At 42.7% G+C, this 19,029-nt stretch overlaps 1 protein-coding gene across 1 annotated transcript in view; it reads right to left on the bottom strand.

Moving 5' to 3' along the window:
- The window catches only part of LOC110538549 (putative sodium-coupled neutral amino acid transporter 12), a 77,976-nt gene extending 60,169 nt beyond the window's left edge, over positions 1 to 17,807 (bottom strand). Inside the window, exons 1-6 of the mRNA XM_036938635.2 lie at positions 17,538 to 17,807; positions 16,916 to 16,988; positions 6,241 to 6,362; positions 5,469 to 5,550; positions 4,169 to 4,256; positions 2,550 to 2,636 (exon numbers count right to left, since the gene is read on the bottom strand). Of these exons, the coding sequence (XP_036794530.1) occupies positions 2,550 to 2,636; positions 4,169 to 4,256; positions 5,469 to 5,550; positions 6,241 to 6,362; positions 16,916 to 16,960 (424 nt within the window). The 5' untranslated portion in view covers positions 16,961 to 16,988; positions 17,538 to 17,807. The remainder of the gene's footprint in view (positions 1 to 2,549; positions 2,637 to 4,168; positions 4,257 to 5,468; positions 5,551 to 6,240; positions 6,363 to 16,915; positions 16,989 to 17,537) is intronic.
- Between the last annotated feature and the right edge of the window lie 1,222 nt (positions 17,808 to 19,029).

The following is a 19,029-nucleotide window of genomic DNA, read 5'->3' as shown; positions in this document are numbered from 1 at the left end:
CCACTATCCAATCCCTCAACAAAAAAACAAGAGATTTGGTTTTAATGCCTGACAGCTTTACCACACCAGTAAAACTCCCTGATCAGACATACCACTAATCTTATATTACCTCCCAGCACTAATTAAAACAAAGAAGAGTTCATATCAGCGGAGATCTGGGTAGAGAGATAAACGAGACTTCCATTATGCTGGAGCGCCATTGAGCTGAGACAAAGAGCTGCATCTCTCACTCCTCTCTCATGCGCGCTGGGCCCAGCGCCCATCTAATTCATTTCTGATTAGAGTCACTGGGCAGCACTCCCACATCACACAGAGAGATAGAGGGGACTCTTATCTCTGCCACCGATCAATACTTCCCCGTGGCGCCTCACCCTTACCTGCAGCCGAGGACAACACCACACCAGACACACACAGGGAGAGGTCATCACCAAAGAGTGTTTTAACAAATCAACTTTAATAGGGCTGAGAGAAAGAAGAGACTGCAGCCGGAGTGTTCCACAAGGGAACAACACGCTGCTTCTCTAACAGCATGTTGCATGCCTGCCTGGCTTTGTGTGAGTCACTGAATCCTTTTGTGTGCGAGTGTGCCAAGTGCACCACCTAGTGGCCAGAGCCGGATCACAACACAGGAAGAGATCTGCACCCAGATGACATTGTCAGAGTGAAGCAGAACGGTTTGACATTTTTATCAGAGATGACAAAAGCGATGCTGTTGAAGTATTGGCGCTGCAGGTACGTATGCTGCAGACTGTTGAGTCACCTACCTGGTTAATACTACTTGAGAAACAGGCCGACCTGCCAGCAGAGGAGGAGAGGGTGGGGAGGGGGTAGTGAGCGGGCCCAGCACACCGAGGAGTGTCTACTCTGACGTAGGTGAGTAATGTAAATCAGCAAGGTTGTTCTGTTTCTGGTTCAAGGTGAACATGATTCTGCTTTCAATTAGCTCATCACTCAGGCTGCCGAGGCTTTAACATGTTCACAGCCGCTGGTGCAGCCTGCAGGAGGCCCCCACACACACAGCTGGGGAGACTAAAACAGCAGCAGTGTGATGGCCTGGGAAATACAACCATTTAGCCATATACACCGAGAGTACCAAACATTAGGAACACCTGCTGTTTCCCTGACATTGACTGACCAGTTGAAAGCTATGATCCCTTATTGATGTCACCTGTAAATCCACTTCAACCAGTGTAGATGAAGGGGAGGAGACAGGTTAAAGAAGGATTTTTAAGCCTTGAGACATTTGAGACATGGATTGTGTATGCGTGCCATTCAGAGGGTGAATGGGCAAGACAAAATATTGAAGTGCCTTTGAATGGGGTTTGGTAGTAGGGGCCAGGCGCAGCAGGTATGTATCAAGAACTGCAACGCTGCTGGGTTTTTCACGCTCAACAGATTCCTGTGTGAATCAAGAATGATCCACCACCCAAACAACATCCAGCCAGTGGTCGAAAACGGGTCATTGGTGAAAGAGGACAAAGGAGGCTGACAAATTGTGCAGCGCAACAGACGGGCTACAGTTAAGTCAACTGATAGTCCAGTACAACATTGGTGCCCAAAGTCCCATAAAAGAATGCACAACTAGTCGTACCTTGACACAAATGGGGTATGGCAGCCAACCACCTTACAGAGTTCCACTTCTTTCAGCAAAAAAACAAGAAACTGCGATTGCAGTGGGTTAAGGAGCAAAAACAATGGAAACTGGAAAATTGGAAAAACATTGCCTGATCTGAAGAACCCCGGTTCTTGGTGATGGGAGGACTAGGGAATGGAGAAAACCACGAGTACATGCATCCATCATGCTGTGTGTCAACACTGCAGGCTGGTGGTGGTTGTGGTAGTATAATGGTGTGGGGTGTGTTTTCATGGGATACATTGGGCCCCTTGATAAAAATGGAGGAACATTTGAATGCCACAAGATATCTGAACATTATTGCCAGTCAGGTGCATCCCTTCATGGCAGCAGTGTATCCATCTGCAATTGTATTTTTTATTATCAGGATAATACCCAATGGCACAAGGTAAGGATTGTCCAGGAATAGTTCCACGAACATGACAGTGAATTCAGCTTACTGCAGTGGCCTACCCAGTCACCAGATCTCAATCCAATTCAGCATCTGTGGGATGAGATGGACCGATGCTACTAGTAGAGATCTACTACCAGCCAACTGGACACAACTGTGGGAAGCATTGGAGTCAACATGGGCCAGTATCCCTGTGGAATGCTTTCCACACCTTGTAGGGCAAAAAGGGTTGCAACTCACTATTAGGAAGGTGTTCTTAATGTTTTGTACACTCAAGTGTAAAATTACACCCCATTAGAGAGCTAACAGCCTCACATTTGGAATCTAACAATGATTCCCATTTAAAGGTTAAGAAACTGTCCCCAAATTATCCCACACAACTGTCAAGACTCCTCCATAGCTGTTAGACAAGGAGGACAGGTTTTACCATGCCCTGCACATAGCGGCATCAGCAGCACTTCATTCAATAACAGAGTGTGGATTCATCATATCCCCTCAAAGTACTGAATGAGGATAGGCTCTTACCTTTGTTGAAGAACATGGAGGCCATTTGACCCATCTCTACCCTCTCCACAATGTCAAAGTGATCAACGTGTCCTCCTCCTGTTCGCTCTGTGATAATGCATAGACATGAGAACGCAGTGGTGAGTCATTCCAATCCGAGTCATTCCTTCCTTCTATAAAACATTGACATTAACCAATGACATGGAGGATACATACAATTTATGATTGATCTGATTATGTCATAATCAACATATGCTTAAGCATTGAGACCTTCAAAAGGAGGGATGACAAAAAAGAGAATTCCGAATTCTCCACAAGACTTTTCACATATACACTACATGGCCAGACGTATGTGGACACCCATCAAATTAGCGGATTTGGCTATTTCAGCCATGCTAACAGGTGTCTAAAATTGAGCACAAATTCATGCAATCGCCATAGACAAACATTGGCACTAGAATGGCTCGTACTGAGCTCTTCTAAAATCGAGCTTTGTGTCAAATCCACTCATTTGAAGGGTGTCCATTTTAACATGACGCCGTCATAGGATGCCACCTTTCCAACATGTCAGTTTGTCAAATTTCTGCCTTTCTAGGGCTGCACCGGTCAACTGCAAGTGCTGTTATTGTGAAGTGGAAACGTCTAGGAGCAACAATGGCTCAGCCACGAAGTGGTAGGTCGCACAAGATCACAGAACGGGACCTCCTTGGTGGCAACACTCACTTCGGAGTTCCAAACTGCTTCTGGAAGCAACGTCAGCACAAGAACTGTTCGTTGGGAGCTTCATGAAATGGGTTTCCATGGTCGAGCAGCCGCATACACGCCTAACATCACCATGCGCAATGCCAAGCGTCGGCTGGAGTGGTGTAAAGCTTGCCGACATTGTACTCTGGAGCAGTGGAAACGCGTTCTCTGGAGTGATGAATCAATCACACTTCACCATCTGGCAGTCCAACAGACAAATCTGGGTTTGGCGGATGCCAGGAGACCGCTACCTGCCCGAAAGCATAGTGCCAACTGTAAAGTTTGGTGGATGAGAAATAATGGTCTGGGGATGTTTTTCATGGTTCAGTAGTCTAGGCCCCTTAGTTCCAGTGAAGGGAAATATTAACGCTACAGCATACAATAAAATTCTAGACGATTCTGTGCTTCCAACTTTGCGGCAACAGTTTGGGGAAGGCCCAATCCTGTTTCAGCAGGACAATGCCCCCAAATGCACAAAGCAAGGTCCATACAGAAATGGTTTGTCGAGATCGGCGTGGAAGAACTTGACTGGTCTGCACAGAGCCCTGACCTCAACCCCATCAAACAACTTTGAGATTAATTGGAATGACTGAGTCAGGCCTAATCTCCCAACATCCGTGCCCGACCTCACTAATGCTCATGGCTGAATGGAAGCAAGTCCCTGTAACAATGTTCCAACATCTAGTGTAAAGCCTTCCCAAAAGAGTGGAGGGTATTATAGCAGCAAAGGGGGGACCAAACCCATATTAATGCCCATGATTTTGGAATGAGATGTTCGATGAGCAGATGTCCACATACTTTTGACCATGTAGTGTACCTTATTTTCAACACATTCTTAACACGACCTTAGCAGTGTGTCTAGTCTTCAGGAGGGATGAGGGGAACACTATACTCACGGACTGACAAAATGGGCCTCGTCTCTGGCTCTGATCGTCCCCGGACATCATCATCCGAATAATCAGAAATGGAGTCGTTGTCTTGGACCTGAAGATGAGGGTGATGGAAAGAGGATAACCAGCCGGCCTCCACCCAACACTGACTTCACTCCTAATCTACAAGTCCTAATGCTCAGTGCCAACAACAGTCAGTTTACAACCTATTAACACTGTGTTTTATTCGCTGGACATGTAACATGGAGGGGAGCAGCATCTGGAAATTGTCTGGAACAGCTGGGATATGCTGGGGAGGATGAGGGAGCCCTCCCATAACTCTTCATCTACCAAATTCACTACAGATTCATATTAATTAATGCTCAATTACAATCGACATTGAGGATGTCATTATCAGTTGAATTAAAAAGAGCAGCTACAGCTGGTTGGGCAGGGTGTGGGAGAGACTAAGAAGTGGGTGGCTCACTGGAAGAGAATATGCCAGCAACAGAAACAAAGCATCTAACATCAAAGTGACAGATGTGTCCTTGGCTGAGTCAAAAGAGCAGATCTATCCTATTTCTCCATCACATCCGAGAGATGCAGAGTCAGTCCCCCCCCCCAAATTCAAACTAATACACTTTTATGGGACTTTCTCAGAAAATGTCGGCCAGTATATCACTTTAAAGGAACAGCTTCATTTTTTTTTATGTGCTTCATTCGAGCAGAAAGAAATAAAGAATGTTCAAGGGTAAACATTCCCACTCTGTGCCTCCCTTCTTCCCATTATGTGGGAGGAAATGTTGGAGGAAGACTAAGTGATCCATGAATCAAGGCCATGGGGTTTGGGGCTCTGTCAAAGCCAGACCCATTGTCCTTACGCTCATAACTCCTCCAGCGGAAACCTTGGGCATTAGGCAAAATGACTTGCTGCTTTTCTGTAAAAAAAAGAAAATGAACTCCACCAGCTCCATCAATCTCTGCACGAGATTACTTTCCCTTACTATTTAAAATGACTAAAGTAACAATGATTAAAAACTAAACTGCCCCCCCAGTGAGTCAGTAGAGGACACTACAAGGCTTGTTTAATCACACATTTGTGGGAGTGGCAAGCGCTCCATTCCCCATATTATTCTTTAATGGTCTATTGAGCGCCTTGAGGTTATTCTTCCCGTAAAGGTGTTGAGGTTTAAGGGGTAGTGAACTAGCGAATCTGGGCCTTCACTTGATGAGTAGGGATCACTGGAAAAGACAGTATGTATGAGTGTCAACTATCACTCTTTCTTCATTACTTCCACCCGTTGGTTATTTATATGTGCTAACTCACCTCTTCCTGCTCCCTCCTCTTCCAGCGCAGCTGAGCGTTGGCCGCTGCCATGGCCTCGATCACAAACGTAGTGGTCATGTAACTGATGAAAATTAAACAGTGGGTTCAGAAAAATATATTCAGATGACAAAAACTAGCCCTGAAGAGTCATATTATGTACCGAGAATAAAAAATGTATACAAACGTTGAATTTTATGACCCATTGTCAACAACTGTCATAGAATATCATTGTGTTGTATTTGTTGTAGTCTGTGACCTTGCCTAACTGCACACTATCCTTGGTGACAAAATAGTTGAGATCTAGAGATCCTATCTAAAAACAAAGCAATATAAAAAGATGAAACTGTTAAAAGGCACAGTGTATGTTTAAATCCACATCACAAAGCTAAAGTACTGGCCTCTGATCTGCATCTCTGTGTGTCCACTGTCTCCCCTTTTTCCTCATATACTACCCTAATGAAACACATCCTGCATCATCAACTTCCTCCTGCTGACTGACACGCTGCATCAACTCATCTGCAACTCCTCCTGCTCTGGTTGTTCCCTGCTAGATTACTGACACGCCTCATCAGTGGAATCCCATTTGATAGGGAGGGCAATAACTCTCCACTTAGGAGGCTGGGAGGACCTTAGGTGTGGAAGATAAGGATTAAATATGGTAATTTCCTCTTGTGCTATGGTGTGCTTAAACTAAAGTGAGAGCTGGGGAAGTGGATGTAAGGCAACAGTTGTGGAAATGAATGGAAAGGCAGTGAGCCTACGAGGAACTCGCCTCATAAACGCCAGGAAGGAGATGAGCGCTAGGCTGACCGCCCAACCTGCTTGGGCAAAGGCCTTGGGCATCGTCAGTGCCCCCGTGCCCACGATCAGATTAAACATGTACACCAAGCCCACCTGCAAAGACACAGAATATTAGAGGGTGTCGTTGTCTTGGGGGTCCACAAGAGGCCAGTACATCTGGACGCTCCTGTTTACTGGACATTATCCTCCCTTCACTTAACGTAACACCACACTCTGGTCAAGGGAGTGAAGTTTGAACCCTGGAAATCATGCGACAGTTTAGCACCGGTGTAAAGAAAAACATGTTGACCTCACATTGCCAAGTTGCAACGCACTGGTCAACTGAAGACATTATCTTGATCTTATTCAAACACTGTCCTCAGCTGTGGACTATTACAGTCCCATCTAGCAGTAAAGACGTAGGGCTGACACCGTGACATATAGGTAGACCAGTGAACAGAAGGTCAGATCACTAAAAAGCCCTTATCCCTATCCATTTCCTTCAGTCCGTTAATATTTCATCTAGAAAGGGCACTTTAACCACAAGACAACTAGCCTTAAAACAGCTTAAGCAGACACAGCCATGCTGATATCAGTCCCTGCAGAAACTTGTGACATACCTAGACAGGCCTCAAAATAATGCTTTCTAAACAGAATTTATGGTTTGGGTCATCAAAGTTCATCAGTGGTAGCCTTTTTCAGTGCCTAAGCATTCCTTCTTCCTCTTTTCAGTGTCCTGACTAGATGAGTAACCACCGCACGTGCTCCCCGCAACATTTCTGCTCTACATCACAATTGTATCATTTAAAGATGTATTAAGTTCTTGTTTTTCAAATCAACAAACAAAACACATTCCATATTCACAGATGTGGCAGACAAATGATAGAATAAAATAAAATAACAAACAAACAAATTTGCAGCAGCACTATCAGTAATCGTGTTAGACATGTCCACCTTTCACGGAGACAACAAGTAAAGAATTAGCTTTAGAGCAACTTACACTTCCTGTATTTCCACACACACATTTCCTTAAATCACCCCATTCACTCTGTCCAGTTTGAAATGTAGTTGAGTAGTGGAGACCAGAGTTTATCATACCTGGGATGTCTCTTGCGGAGGTCGTAAGTGAGCTTTTCAAGAGGAAGAAAGTCAACAATCTGGTCAGGCCACATTTTAAAATGCAGGTGGAGGAATTAGAATCCCCCAGCAGGAGAACACATTTTATAGCAAAGTATGTGATAGTCTTAAACAAATTCTCTCTGTCTGGATCAAGAACAAAGTCCTGCTGAACATTAAGAAGACAGAGACACGAGGTCATATCAAACTGTACATGTATAGATGACCAGATCTCTCTACAACTCCAAAATACATGCATATAAGTTCTACTTTCAGAGGTACATATTTTACAATAAGGAAAACTGTCTGTACTCATTCTATGGAGTCTCACTGGGGTGTAATACAATTTGAACAAAAATGTGTAATTATATACTTTCATTTTTGTATTAGTAGAGGAGCAGCATATCCTGTCGCAAACCTCCGCTCACAACACATCTCTGATAATCAGACAAAGGTCATTTTCCCAGATTATTTTAAGAGTAAGGAGGAACCCACACTCTTGTATAGGAATTTTTAGATATTTGAGATTTTGCCTTTGATGGATTGTGCTGTAGCAAGAAGGGTCTCAATTGAGAAGAGCTCTAAACCTCCCCTTGGAAGTGAATGAGGAAATGAAGTGTCTAATTTGAAGATATCAACAACAAAACATGTGCACATCGAATTCCCTGCAGAGCTCTTGAAAGGATTTCAGTGTAGTTGCGTTCTGATAAAACAGGTCTGAATAGGTCCTGATCCTGAGAGTATGCCAAAGATGAAAGTTGGCATCACTCTGGGCTTTTGGCGAGTCTGGGTTGTTTACTATAGGCAAGTGAGAGCATATCTGAGAGGAAATGCCAAGGTATTGTAAATCAAAGGTTTTGGGTATGTTCCCCACATCACTAAAGTCATTAATGAATATAATTGAGCTTAGGGGAAATTAACCACAGGATTGGGCCTCTATCTGAATCCACATTGAGTCTTGTCTGTTTGTGATCCATGTTAACATGTTGCTGATTTGGGCAGACCAGTAGTACAATTGTACATAATGTTGCTGCTACTGTCTCGTATGATCAAAAAAGAGCTTCTGGACATCAGAACAGTGATTACTCACCTTGAATTGGATGACTAATTTTTCTTTAATGAGTCGGACGAGAGGGATTTACTACAGACACCCGAACAGGCCCTCATCCCCGTCATTTGCAAGAGAAAGAGACGGAAGAGGTATCACGGAAGGAGATCGGGGTGCCTTGTGAGGATCTGCCGAATAGTGGCTAATCTGCCTCCTATTGGCCAACATACAATTGCTGGATAATTAGTTGGATGAACTAAAAGCACGTATATCCTACTAACGGGACATTAAAAATGAATATCTTATGTTTCACCGAGTCGTGGACAAACGACGACATGAATAACATTCAGCTGGTGGGTTATACACTGTATCGTCAGGATAGAACAGAAGCCTCTGGTAAGACAAGGGGTGACAGTCTATGTATATTTGTAAACAAAAGCTGGAGCACGATATCTAAGGAAGTCTCTAGGTTTTGATTGCCTGAGGTAGAGTATCTCATGATAAGCTGTAGACCACACTATCTGTATTTTTTTGTAGCTGTCTACATACCACCACAGACCGATGCTGGCACTAAGACAGCACTCAATGAGCTGTATACCGCAATAAGCAAACAGGAAAATGCTCACCCAGAGGTGGCACTCCTAGTAGCCGGTGAAATGAATGCAGATAAACTTAAATCAGCTTTACTTAATTTCTACCAGCATGTTAAATGTGAAACCAGAGAGAAGAAAAACTCTAGGCCACCTTTAATCCACACACAGATACACGTACAAAGCTCTCCCTTGCCCTTCATTTGGCAAATCTGACCATAATTCTATCCTCCTGATTCCTGCTTACAAGCAAAAATAAAAGCAGGAAGCACCAGTGACTCAGTCTATAAAAAAGTGGTCAGATGAAGTACATGCTAAACTACAGGACTGTTTTGCTAGCACAGACTGGAATATGTTTTGGGATTCTTCCGATGAGATTGAGGAGTACACCACATCAGTCACTGGCTTTATCAATAAGTGTATCGATGACATCGTCCCCACAGTGACTGTACGTACATACCCCAACCAGAAGCCATGGATTACTACAGGCAACATCCGCACTGAGCTACGGGTAAGAGCTTCTGCTTTCAAGGAGCGGGACTCTAACCTGGAAGCTTATAAGAAATCCCACTATGCCCCCCGACGAACCATCAAACAGGCAAAGCATCAATACAGGACTAAGATCAAATCGTACTACACCGGCTCCGACGCTTATCAGATGTGGCTGGGCTTGCAAACTATTACAGACTAAAATGTGAAGCACAGCCGAGCTGCCCAGTGACATGAACCTACCAAACGAGCTAAATTACTTCCATGCGCACTTCGAGGCAAGTAACTGAAATATGCATGAGAGCATCAGCTGTTCCGGACGACTGTGTGATCACGCTCTTCACAGCCGATGCGAGAAAGACCTTTAAAAAGGTCAACATTCACAAGGCCGCAGGGCCATACGGATTACCAGGATGTGTACTCCGAGCATGCGCTGACAAGTGTCTTCACTGACATTTTCAACCTCTCCCTGTCTGAGTCTGTAATACCAACATGTTTCAAGCAGACTACCATAGTCCCTGTGCCCTGGACAAAAGGAACACTTATGTGAGAATGCTATTCATTGACTACAGCTCAGCGTTCAACACCATAGTGCCCTCAAAGCTCATCACGAAGTTAAGGACCCTGGGACTAAACACCACCCTCTGCAACTGGATCCTGGACTTCCTGACGGGCCGCCCATAGGTGGTAAAATTAGGTAACAACACATCCGCCATGCTGATCCTCAACACGGGGGCCCCTCAGGGGTGCGTGCTCAGTCCCCTCCTGTCCCTGTTCACTCATGACTGCACAGCCAGGCACGACTCCATCATTAAGTTGCCGATGACACACCAGTGGTAGGCCTGATCACCGACAAAGATGAGACAGCCTATAGGGAGGAGGTCAGAGACCTGACCGTGTAACGTAAGGACAACAACCTCTCCCTCAATGTGATCAAGACAAAGGAGATGATTGTGGACTACAGGAAAAGGAGGACCGAGCACACCAACCTTCTCATCAACGGGGCTGTAGTGGAGCAGGTTGAGAGCTTCAAGTTCCTTGCATCCACATCACCAACAAACTAACATGGTCCAAGCACACCAAGACAGTCGTGAAGAGGGCATGACAAAACCACTACCCTCAGGAGACTGAAAAGATTTGGCACGAGTCCTCAGAACCTCAAAAAGTTCTACAGCTGCACCATTGAGAGCATCCTGACTGGTTGCATCACTGCCTGGTATGGCAACTGCTCAGCCTCCGACTGCAAGGCACTACAGATGGTAGTGCTCACGGCCCAGTACATCACTGGGGCCAAGCTTCCTGCTATCTAGGACCTCTATACCAGGTGGTGTCAGAGGAAGGCCCTAAAAATTGTCAAAGACTCCAGCCACCCTAGTCATAGACTGTTTTCTCTGCTCCCGAACAGCAAGTGGTACCGGAGTGCCAAGTCTAGGTCCAAGAGGCTTCTAAACAGCTTCTACCCCGAAGCCATAAGTCTCCTGCACATCTACTCTGCACCTGTTTTTTTCTGCCTAGAAGGCCAGCATCCCGGAGTCGCCTCTTCACTGTTGACGTTGAGACTGGTGTTTTGTTGGTACCATTTAATAAAGCTGCCAGTTGAGGACTTGTGAGGCGTCTGTTTCTCAAACTAGACACACTAATGTACTTGTCCGCTTGCTCAGTTGTGCACCGGGGCCTCACCCTCCTCTTTATATTCTGGTTAGAGCCATTTTGAGATTGAATCAAACACACAAATGCTGATGCTCCAGATACTCAACTAGTCAAAAGAAGACCAGTTTTATTTGTTCTTTAAATCAGGACAGCGGTTTTCAGCTGTGCTAACATTATGTTAGCACAGCTGAAAACCGTTGTCCTGATTTAAAGAACAAATAAAACTGGTCTTCTTTTGACTAGTTGAGTATGGTTTTCTAATGATTAACTAGCCTTTAAAATTATAACTTGGATTAGCTAACAACGTGCCATTGGAACACAGTAATGATTGTTGCTGATAAATGGGCCTCTGTACGCCTATGTAGATATTCCACTAAAAATCTGCCATTTCCAGCTACAGTAGTTATTTACAACATTAACAATGTCTACAAGGTATTTCTGATCAATTTCATGTTATTTTAATGGACAAAAAAGTGCTCGTCTTTCAAACTTTTGAACAATAGTGATGCGTTGGTTGGTTGTTTCAGAAAATGAAACTAGCAGATAGCATGGAAGCATCTGAAATAAAGAGTTCAATCCACGGAGTATGTTGATATGGATAACATTAATTCTTCTGACTAAGCTAATTGGGAGGGAGATCAAGGTTCGGAGGTCATTCTTGATTCGATCCAGGAGTGGTAGTTGAAAAGGCAATTCAGATCTGGTGTTACAAAGATTCCAAGGTATTGAACACCTGTGTCTTCCATTGTAATGGGCTGAGTGTCTTCATAGAGCTGGTAAGATTGAGAGGGCAAACAATGGATTTATTCAAATTGATCTTATATCCTGAAAACTTGCCGTACTGAGAAATTGTCTGAAACGGAAGGGAGGAATTTCTCAGGGTTGGATATGTAGCGTAAGATATCATCCGCTTAGAGAGAAGGGAAAACAGCGAGCATCATTGTCTTGTGCCATATCCCAAAGAGAATCTCTCAGAGTTTAGACCATTAGTAGACACCATGGCATTTGGATGAGAATATAGGGACTTAATCCATTTGATAAAGTTTGGGCCCATATTGAACTTTTCTAAGACTGAAAACAGAAAGCTTCACTCCATCCTGTAAAACGTTTTTTTATTTTATTTTTATTTGACCTTTTCTTTAACTAGGCAAGTCAGTTAAGAACAAATTCTAATTTACAATGGAATCTAACCAGGGTCTGTAGTGGTGCTTCTAGCACTTAGATGCAGTGCCTTAGACCGCTGTGCCACTCGAGAACCCACTGGATGCTTTCTCAGCATCCAGTGAATCCAGCAGAACAAGGATCTTCCGTGCGTTTCCTTGATCTATAATATCAAAAAAATGCAGAATGTTATCAGAAGAGTACCTGTCTCTAATAAATCAATTTTGGTACACTTTTATTATTTTGGGAAGAAGAGTGTTTAGTCTCGTCGAGCAGTATGGTAATTATTTTGTAGTGGCCAAAAAGCTTTGTGGAACTCTGGGAAATCTGTTTGGGCCTGGGGATTTGTTAGGTGGCATGGAGATAATTGCCGCTAAGACCTCCTCGGGAGCGAAAGGGGAGTTGAGATCTTCTTGGTTGGTCTCTGATAGTTTTGGTAGCGAGATTCCCTCTAGGAAGGAATGGAGTTCTGCATCTGTATGTGCTCTTTCAGAAGCATATAAATTTGCAGTAAAAATTATGAAAAGTTAAATGTATCTTATTTGGATCATATGTGACCTCCGTCATCTTCTGTTCGGATGGCCATGATTGAATGATCTTTTTTAATTGGTATGCAATAGAGGTCGACCGATTATGATTTTTCAACGCCGATACCGATTATTGGAGGACCTATAAAAAAAAAGCAGATACCAATTAATCGGCTGATGATTTTTTTTTAAATTCATTTGTAATAATGACAATTATAACAATACTGAATGAACACTTATTCTAACTTAATATAATACATCAATAAAATCAATTTAGCCTCAAATAAATAATGAAACATGTTCAATTTGGTTTAAATAATGCAAAAACAAAGTGTTGGAGAAGAAAGTAAAAGTGCAATATGTGCTATGTAAGAAAGCTAAAGTTTAAGTTCCTTGCTCAGAACATGAGAACATATGAAAGCTGGTGGTTCCTTTTAACATGAGTCTTCAATATTCCCAGGTAAGAAGTTTTAGGTTGTAGTTACTATAGGAATTATAGGACTATTTCCCTCTATACCATTTGTATTTCATTAACCTTTGACTATTGGATGTTCTTATAGGCCCTTTAGTATTGCCAGTGTAACAGTGTAGCTTCCATCCCTCTCCTCGCTCCTCCCTGGGCTCGAACCAGGAACACAATGACAACAGCCACCCTCGAAGCAGCGTTACCCATGCAGAGCAAGGGGAACAACCACTCCCAAGTCTCAGAGCGAGTGATGTTTGAAACGCTATTAGCGCGCACCCCGCTAACTAGCTAGCCATTTCACATCGGTTATACCAGCCTCATCTCGGGAGTTGATAGGCTTGAAGTCATAAACAGCGCAATGCTTGACGCACAACGAAGAACTGCTGGCAAAACGCACAAAAGTGCTGTTTGAATGAATGCTTGTATACTTGTATGCTTCTATGCTCAGTCAGATTATATGCAACACAGGACACGCTAGATAAACTAGTAATGTCAACCATGTGTAGTTAACTAGTGATTATGATTGATTGATTGTTTTTTATAAGATAAGTTTAATGTTAGCTAGCAACTTACCTTGGCTTACTGCATTCGCGTAACAGGCAGTCTCCTTGTGGAGTGCAACGAGAGGCAGGTGGTTATAGCGTTGGACTAGTTTACTGTAAGGTTGCAAGATTGGATCCCCCGAGCTGACAAGGTGAAACTCTGTCCTTCTGCCCCTGAACGAGGCAGTTAACCCACCGTTCCTAGGCGGTCATTGAAAATAAGAATGTATTCTTAACTGACTTGCCTAGTTAAATAAAGATTAAATAAAGGTGTAAAAAAATTTAAATAAATGTACAAATAAAAAATAAAAACAATTGGCAAAATCGGTGTCCAAAAATACAGATTTCTGATAATTATGAAAACTTGAAATCGGCCCTAATTAATCGGTCGACCTCTAGTATGCAATTTCTCTCAGAGTATAGTCCAAGTTTAGTTTTGCTTTAGCTGCTTTAAGTTGAATCCAGGAGGCGCTGTCTGGAGATTGTTTGTGTACTTCCAGTTACGTCTCAAGCTCTAACCTGTGTACTTCCATTGTTTTTTCTCTGAGGAATCATATACAATCAGATGACCTCTTAGGGTGGCTTCGGCAGCGTCTCACATTTGGCCGGAGAAACAGGAGAGTCTTTGTCTTGTGTGTAGTTGTCTATCCATGTAGTGACCAATGTATGGAATGCTTCATTTGATAACATGGAGGTGTTGAATTTCCAGCTCTTTGATCTCGGGATGTTTTTACAGAGGTCAAAGCGGGGGCGGACAGAGGCGTAATCTGAAAGTGCTATGGGTCCGATTGTACAAGCGGCAGAATTCATTAACATTTTAGGGATCAAAATGTAATCTATTCGAGAGTAGGTGCACATCACTATTTTAAATAATTTTCACATATTGTGTGGACTTTAAATTCATGCAGGTAACTTGAACTAATTTAGCCTAGATCATTTTTCAGCATTTGCTATCCATTATACATTTGTCAACCTCTCTTCGGAATTTACAGCACACTTAAAAGTTACACATCACAAAATGTTGATTTGAAATCTTTGACATCAGAGCAACCTTGAGGGAATCTTATTTGAGTAAGAAAATGATGTTCATATGATAGGGAAGATATAAAAACCTGGCATAGACCACATCCAACTGACAATCTCTTCGGGAAAAAAACTATTGGAACAAAGATGTAAAAAAAATAACTGATGTTGGAACAAGATGGAGGGAAAGTTGGAGTATAACTAACGACATTACAATTAACTAACATTTACACTTAATCCTGTATAAACTAATATATAGAATATACACTGCTCAAAAAAATAAAGGGAACACTAAAATAACACATCCTAGATCTGAATGAATGAAATATTCTTTTTAAATACTTTTTTCTTTACATAGTTGAATGTGCTGACAACAAAATCACACAAATTATCAATGGAAATCAAATGTATCAACCCATGGAGGTCTGGATTTGGAGTCACACTCAAAGTTAAAGTGGAAAACCACACTACAGGCTGATCCAACTTTGATGTAATGTCCTTAAAACAAGTCAAAATTAGGCTCAGTAGTGTGTGTGGCCTCCACGTGCCTGTATGACCTCCCTACAACGCCTGGGCATGCTCCTGATGAGGTGGCGGATGGTCTCCTGAGGGATCTCCTCCCAGATCTGGACTAAAGCATCCGAGCGAGACATGATGTCCCAGATGTGCTCAATTGGATTCAGGTCTGGGGAACGGGCGGGCCAGTCCATAGCATCGACGCCTTCCTCTTGCAGGAACTGCTGACACACTCCAGCCACATGAGGTCTAGCATGGTCTTGCATTAGGAGGAACCCAGGGCCAACCGCACCAGCATATGGTCTCACAAGGGGTCTGAGGATCTCATCTCGGTACCTAATGGCAGTCAGGCTACCTCTGGCGAGCACATGGAGGGCTGCCCCCCAAAGAAATGCCACCCCACACCATGACTGACCCACCGCCAAACCGGTCATGCTGGAGGATGTTGCAGGCAGCAGAACGTTCTCCACGGCATCTCCAGACTCTGTCACATGTGCTCAGTGTGAACCTGCTTTCATCTGTGAAGAGCACAGGGCGCCAGTGGCGAATTTGCCAATCTTGGTGTTCTCTGGCAAATGCCAAACATCCTGCCAGCATTTAAAAGTGACCAAAACATCAGCCAGGAAGCATAGGAACTGAGAAGTGGTCTGTGGTCACCACCTGCAGAACCACTCCTTTATTGGGGGTGTCTTGCTAATTGCCTATAATTTCCACCTGTTGTCTATCCCATTTGCACAACAGCATGTGAAATCTATTGTCAATCAGTGTTGCTTCCTAAGTGGACAGTTTGATTTCAGAGAAGTGTGATTGACTTGGAGTTACATTGTGTTGTTTAAGTGTTCCCTTTGTTTTTTTGAGCAGTGTATTATATACACAAGACTAAATTCACAAATTCTACAGCACAATGGCAGAGTCATGTCTTAAGTGTAAAACTAATAATGACTCAATAATCCATGCTTTCTGGGAATTATATAAAGTCTGGAAGTTGTGGGCGGAGCTAGAAAGTTGATTGTCATAAGTATGACAATGTAAACTTTATTTTTATCCTTCTGTCTGCATATTTCAAGACATGACATAGGGGGATGTAGTGAGACACCCAATGGGCTGGACAATTCTCTTCTCATCACTCAGCTTCAAAAAAACGTTCTCTGAAGACTTGGAAATCAAATCAACACTTTTTTTTTTTTTAAATCTAATTATTTATGTCAATATTGAAAAGGCATGGGCAACAGAGAAAAACAAATTGATACAATTTCAGGCCAAGTGGCAAACAATAATACAGGCACTATGGCAAACAATAACACAGGCACTAAGGATGGGGGTGTGAGCATGCGGGTCTGGGCAGATGAGATGTAGTCGTTTTTAGTGTGTGTCTGGAAGTTGTTGTTCGTATGTATAAGATCGTATATGGAGTGACATTCTTTTGGAGTGACATTTTACAAAAATATTGTAAAATAAAAAGTAATGCACACCAAATACCTGACATGAAACAGTTAGGAGAATGAGCATAACACTGCAGGGTCTAATAGTGATACTCACATACGGGGAGTAGAGCTCCCCGGTCTCGGTGATGCCTCCTGCCATAATGGGCAACAATACTGGAGATCACAACCTGGGAGATACAGTAATGGCAAATCCTAAATCAAATTATTCACAAAACTGTGTCCTACCAATCACATAATGTTTCACTTTCATAGATACCGCTTTTATACAAATCTAGTTGACTGTAGCTTCCTGACAGCCGTCAGGAAAAATGCAGAACACCTTGTGAGAAAGCAGATAGCTAGCTAGCACTGATAACTATTCCATGCCATCACACTAGTGATGCAGTCTTGAGTAGTTGGCTAAGGCCCTTATATCTGCTGCTATGTGGCATAAATGTATTGCACTCACTAGATAACGTTAACTACGCTAGCTAACGTTAGTTACCTAACGATAGCTAGCTAAACAACATGCCCTAACTGAGCTACAGCAGTAAGTAGCTAGCACTGTCTAGACACATTCCCCTGTCTAACGTTAACGTTACTGTAGCTAGTACCATAATGTGCACTGTAACTAGATTTAGTATGAACGTTGAACTGGTCATCTAGTTCCGTTTATCATCTCTAGACATTGTTTTCAAGCACTTGCAAAGTCAAAGTAAGATGTAAACAACACGCACCTGCGTTCAGTGAATCTTTTTCAGGGTAATTAAACCAGAAAGCTCAATTTCAAGCCAACAAGACAACGAATGGCAATAATAAATAACTCGGGCAGAAAATAAACATCCTCCGCCAATAAACTTTATATGTGCATTCTTCTATCTCATGCACATTCAATGACTGTGTGCACAACAGGGGTGTAATCATTAGCCAAACAGTTGCAAAACGAGAGTTTCTATTGGACAAATCAAGGTAGGTCCCTCCCCCGTTTCGTTCCGTTTGCTTCCGTTAAAGAAATGTTTTGCAACAGAATTGTCGTAATGAATATATCGTAAAAATGTATGAAAACAAAATATGTGTTTTTGGTCTTAATTTAAAGTTACATGGTTAGCATTGTGGTTAAGATTCAAGTAACATTTTTAAAATAACAATTTTAGGGGTTTATGACTTTATCTAGTATTTACTAGGTCACGAGACGAAAAAATTCGGAACGCCACCGTGAATCATATCAAAGATTCTGGATATACTAACAAGATATACAGGTTTTTCCGCCCTAACGATTGAGTCGATGTCCATAAAGCGGCAATGTGGGATGTCTAGCGGCCTATTTTCTTTGCATTGGTGGATACATGTGATTATTGTAATCATATTTTTAATATTCGATGACTGTAGTTGACGTCAAAAGCCTGTATTAAATGGAGAGATATGCAACTGCCGCATTCAAAACAACTGGGAACTCGTAAATCTCTGACTTCCGTGCGTTCAAAATAACTTGCAATTTATAAAAATAAAAAAACGAATTACGACTGGGAAACGGTCATCCAACTCTGAATTTGAACTCGGGCCGCTTTTTTGAGCTCCGACCTGAAGATCACTGACGTCTTGATTTGACCTCGTATTTTCCGAGTTCCCAGTTGCTTTGAATGCGGCATAAACTAGATTCGTCATGCTATGAATATGCATAGCTATTTCGAGACAACGCCTATATAAAGTGATTTTTTAAAGTTGCCGCGATGTCATGTTACTTATATCAATCAGTACACTCGTAACAACTTAAGCATTACGAAACTTCTATTTGGTCAAATAAACCTTATGGATCCACGAAGCCATTCATTTTTAGGTTGGCCAAATTCGACACTCATTGGTGGGCAAAAAAACGCCACCTACTGGAGGGAGACAGATTTGCCTCTAAGCTTCCTCTCTGGTCATATTATACATACCGGATGCTTCAGAACCCGGTCAAAGATGTCACGTTCTTATTATGACGAACACCTAAGATAGTACAGTATGAAGATAGGCTAACACTGAAATTCCCGGTCACACCTGTAGGCGATGTCATGGCGAAGTTGGGTAGCTAAGATCATGCGTAGAAACACGTCATCGGGTCTAACGGTCGTCTCGCGCCATACTACTACGCATGTTCAAGCCGTCAAATCATGTATCATATCATGTATGATGTATCATGTATCATTTTTTATTTTATTTAACCTTTATTTAACTAGGCAAGTCAGT

This window comes from Oncorhynchus mykiss, chromosome 12, assembly GCF_057628025.1.
Source record: "Oncorhynchus mykiss isolate SJ-2025 chromosome 12, ASM5762802v1, whole genome shotgun sequence".
Lineage (NCBI taxonomy): Eukaryota > Metazoa > Chordata > Actinopteri > Salmoniformes > Salmonidae > Oncorhynchus > Oncorhynchus mykiss.
This window is presented reverse-complemented; position numbering and strand designations above follow the sequence as displayed.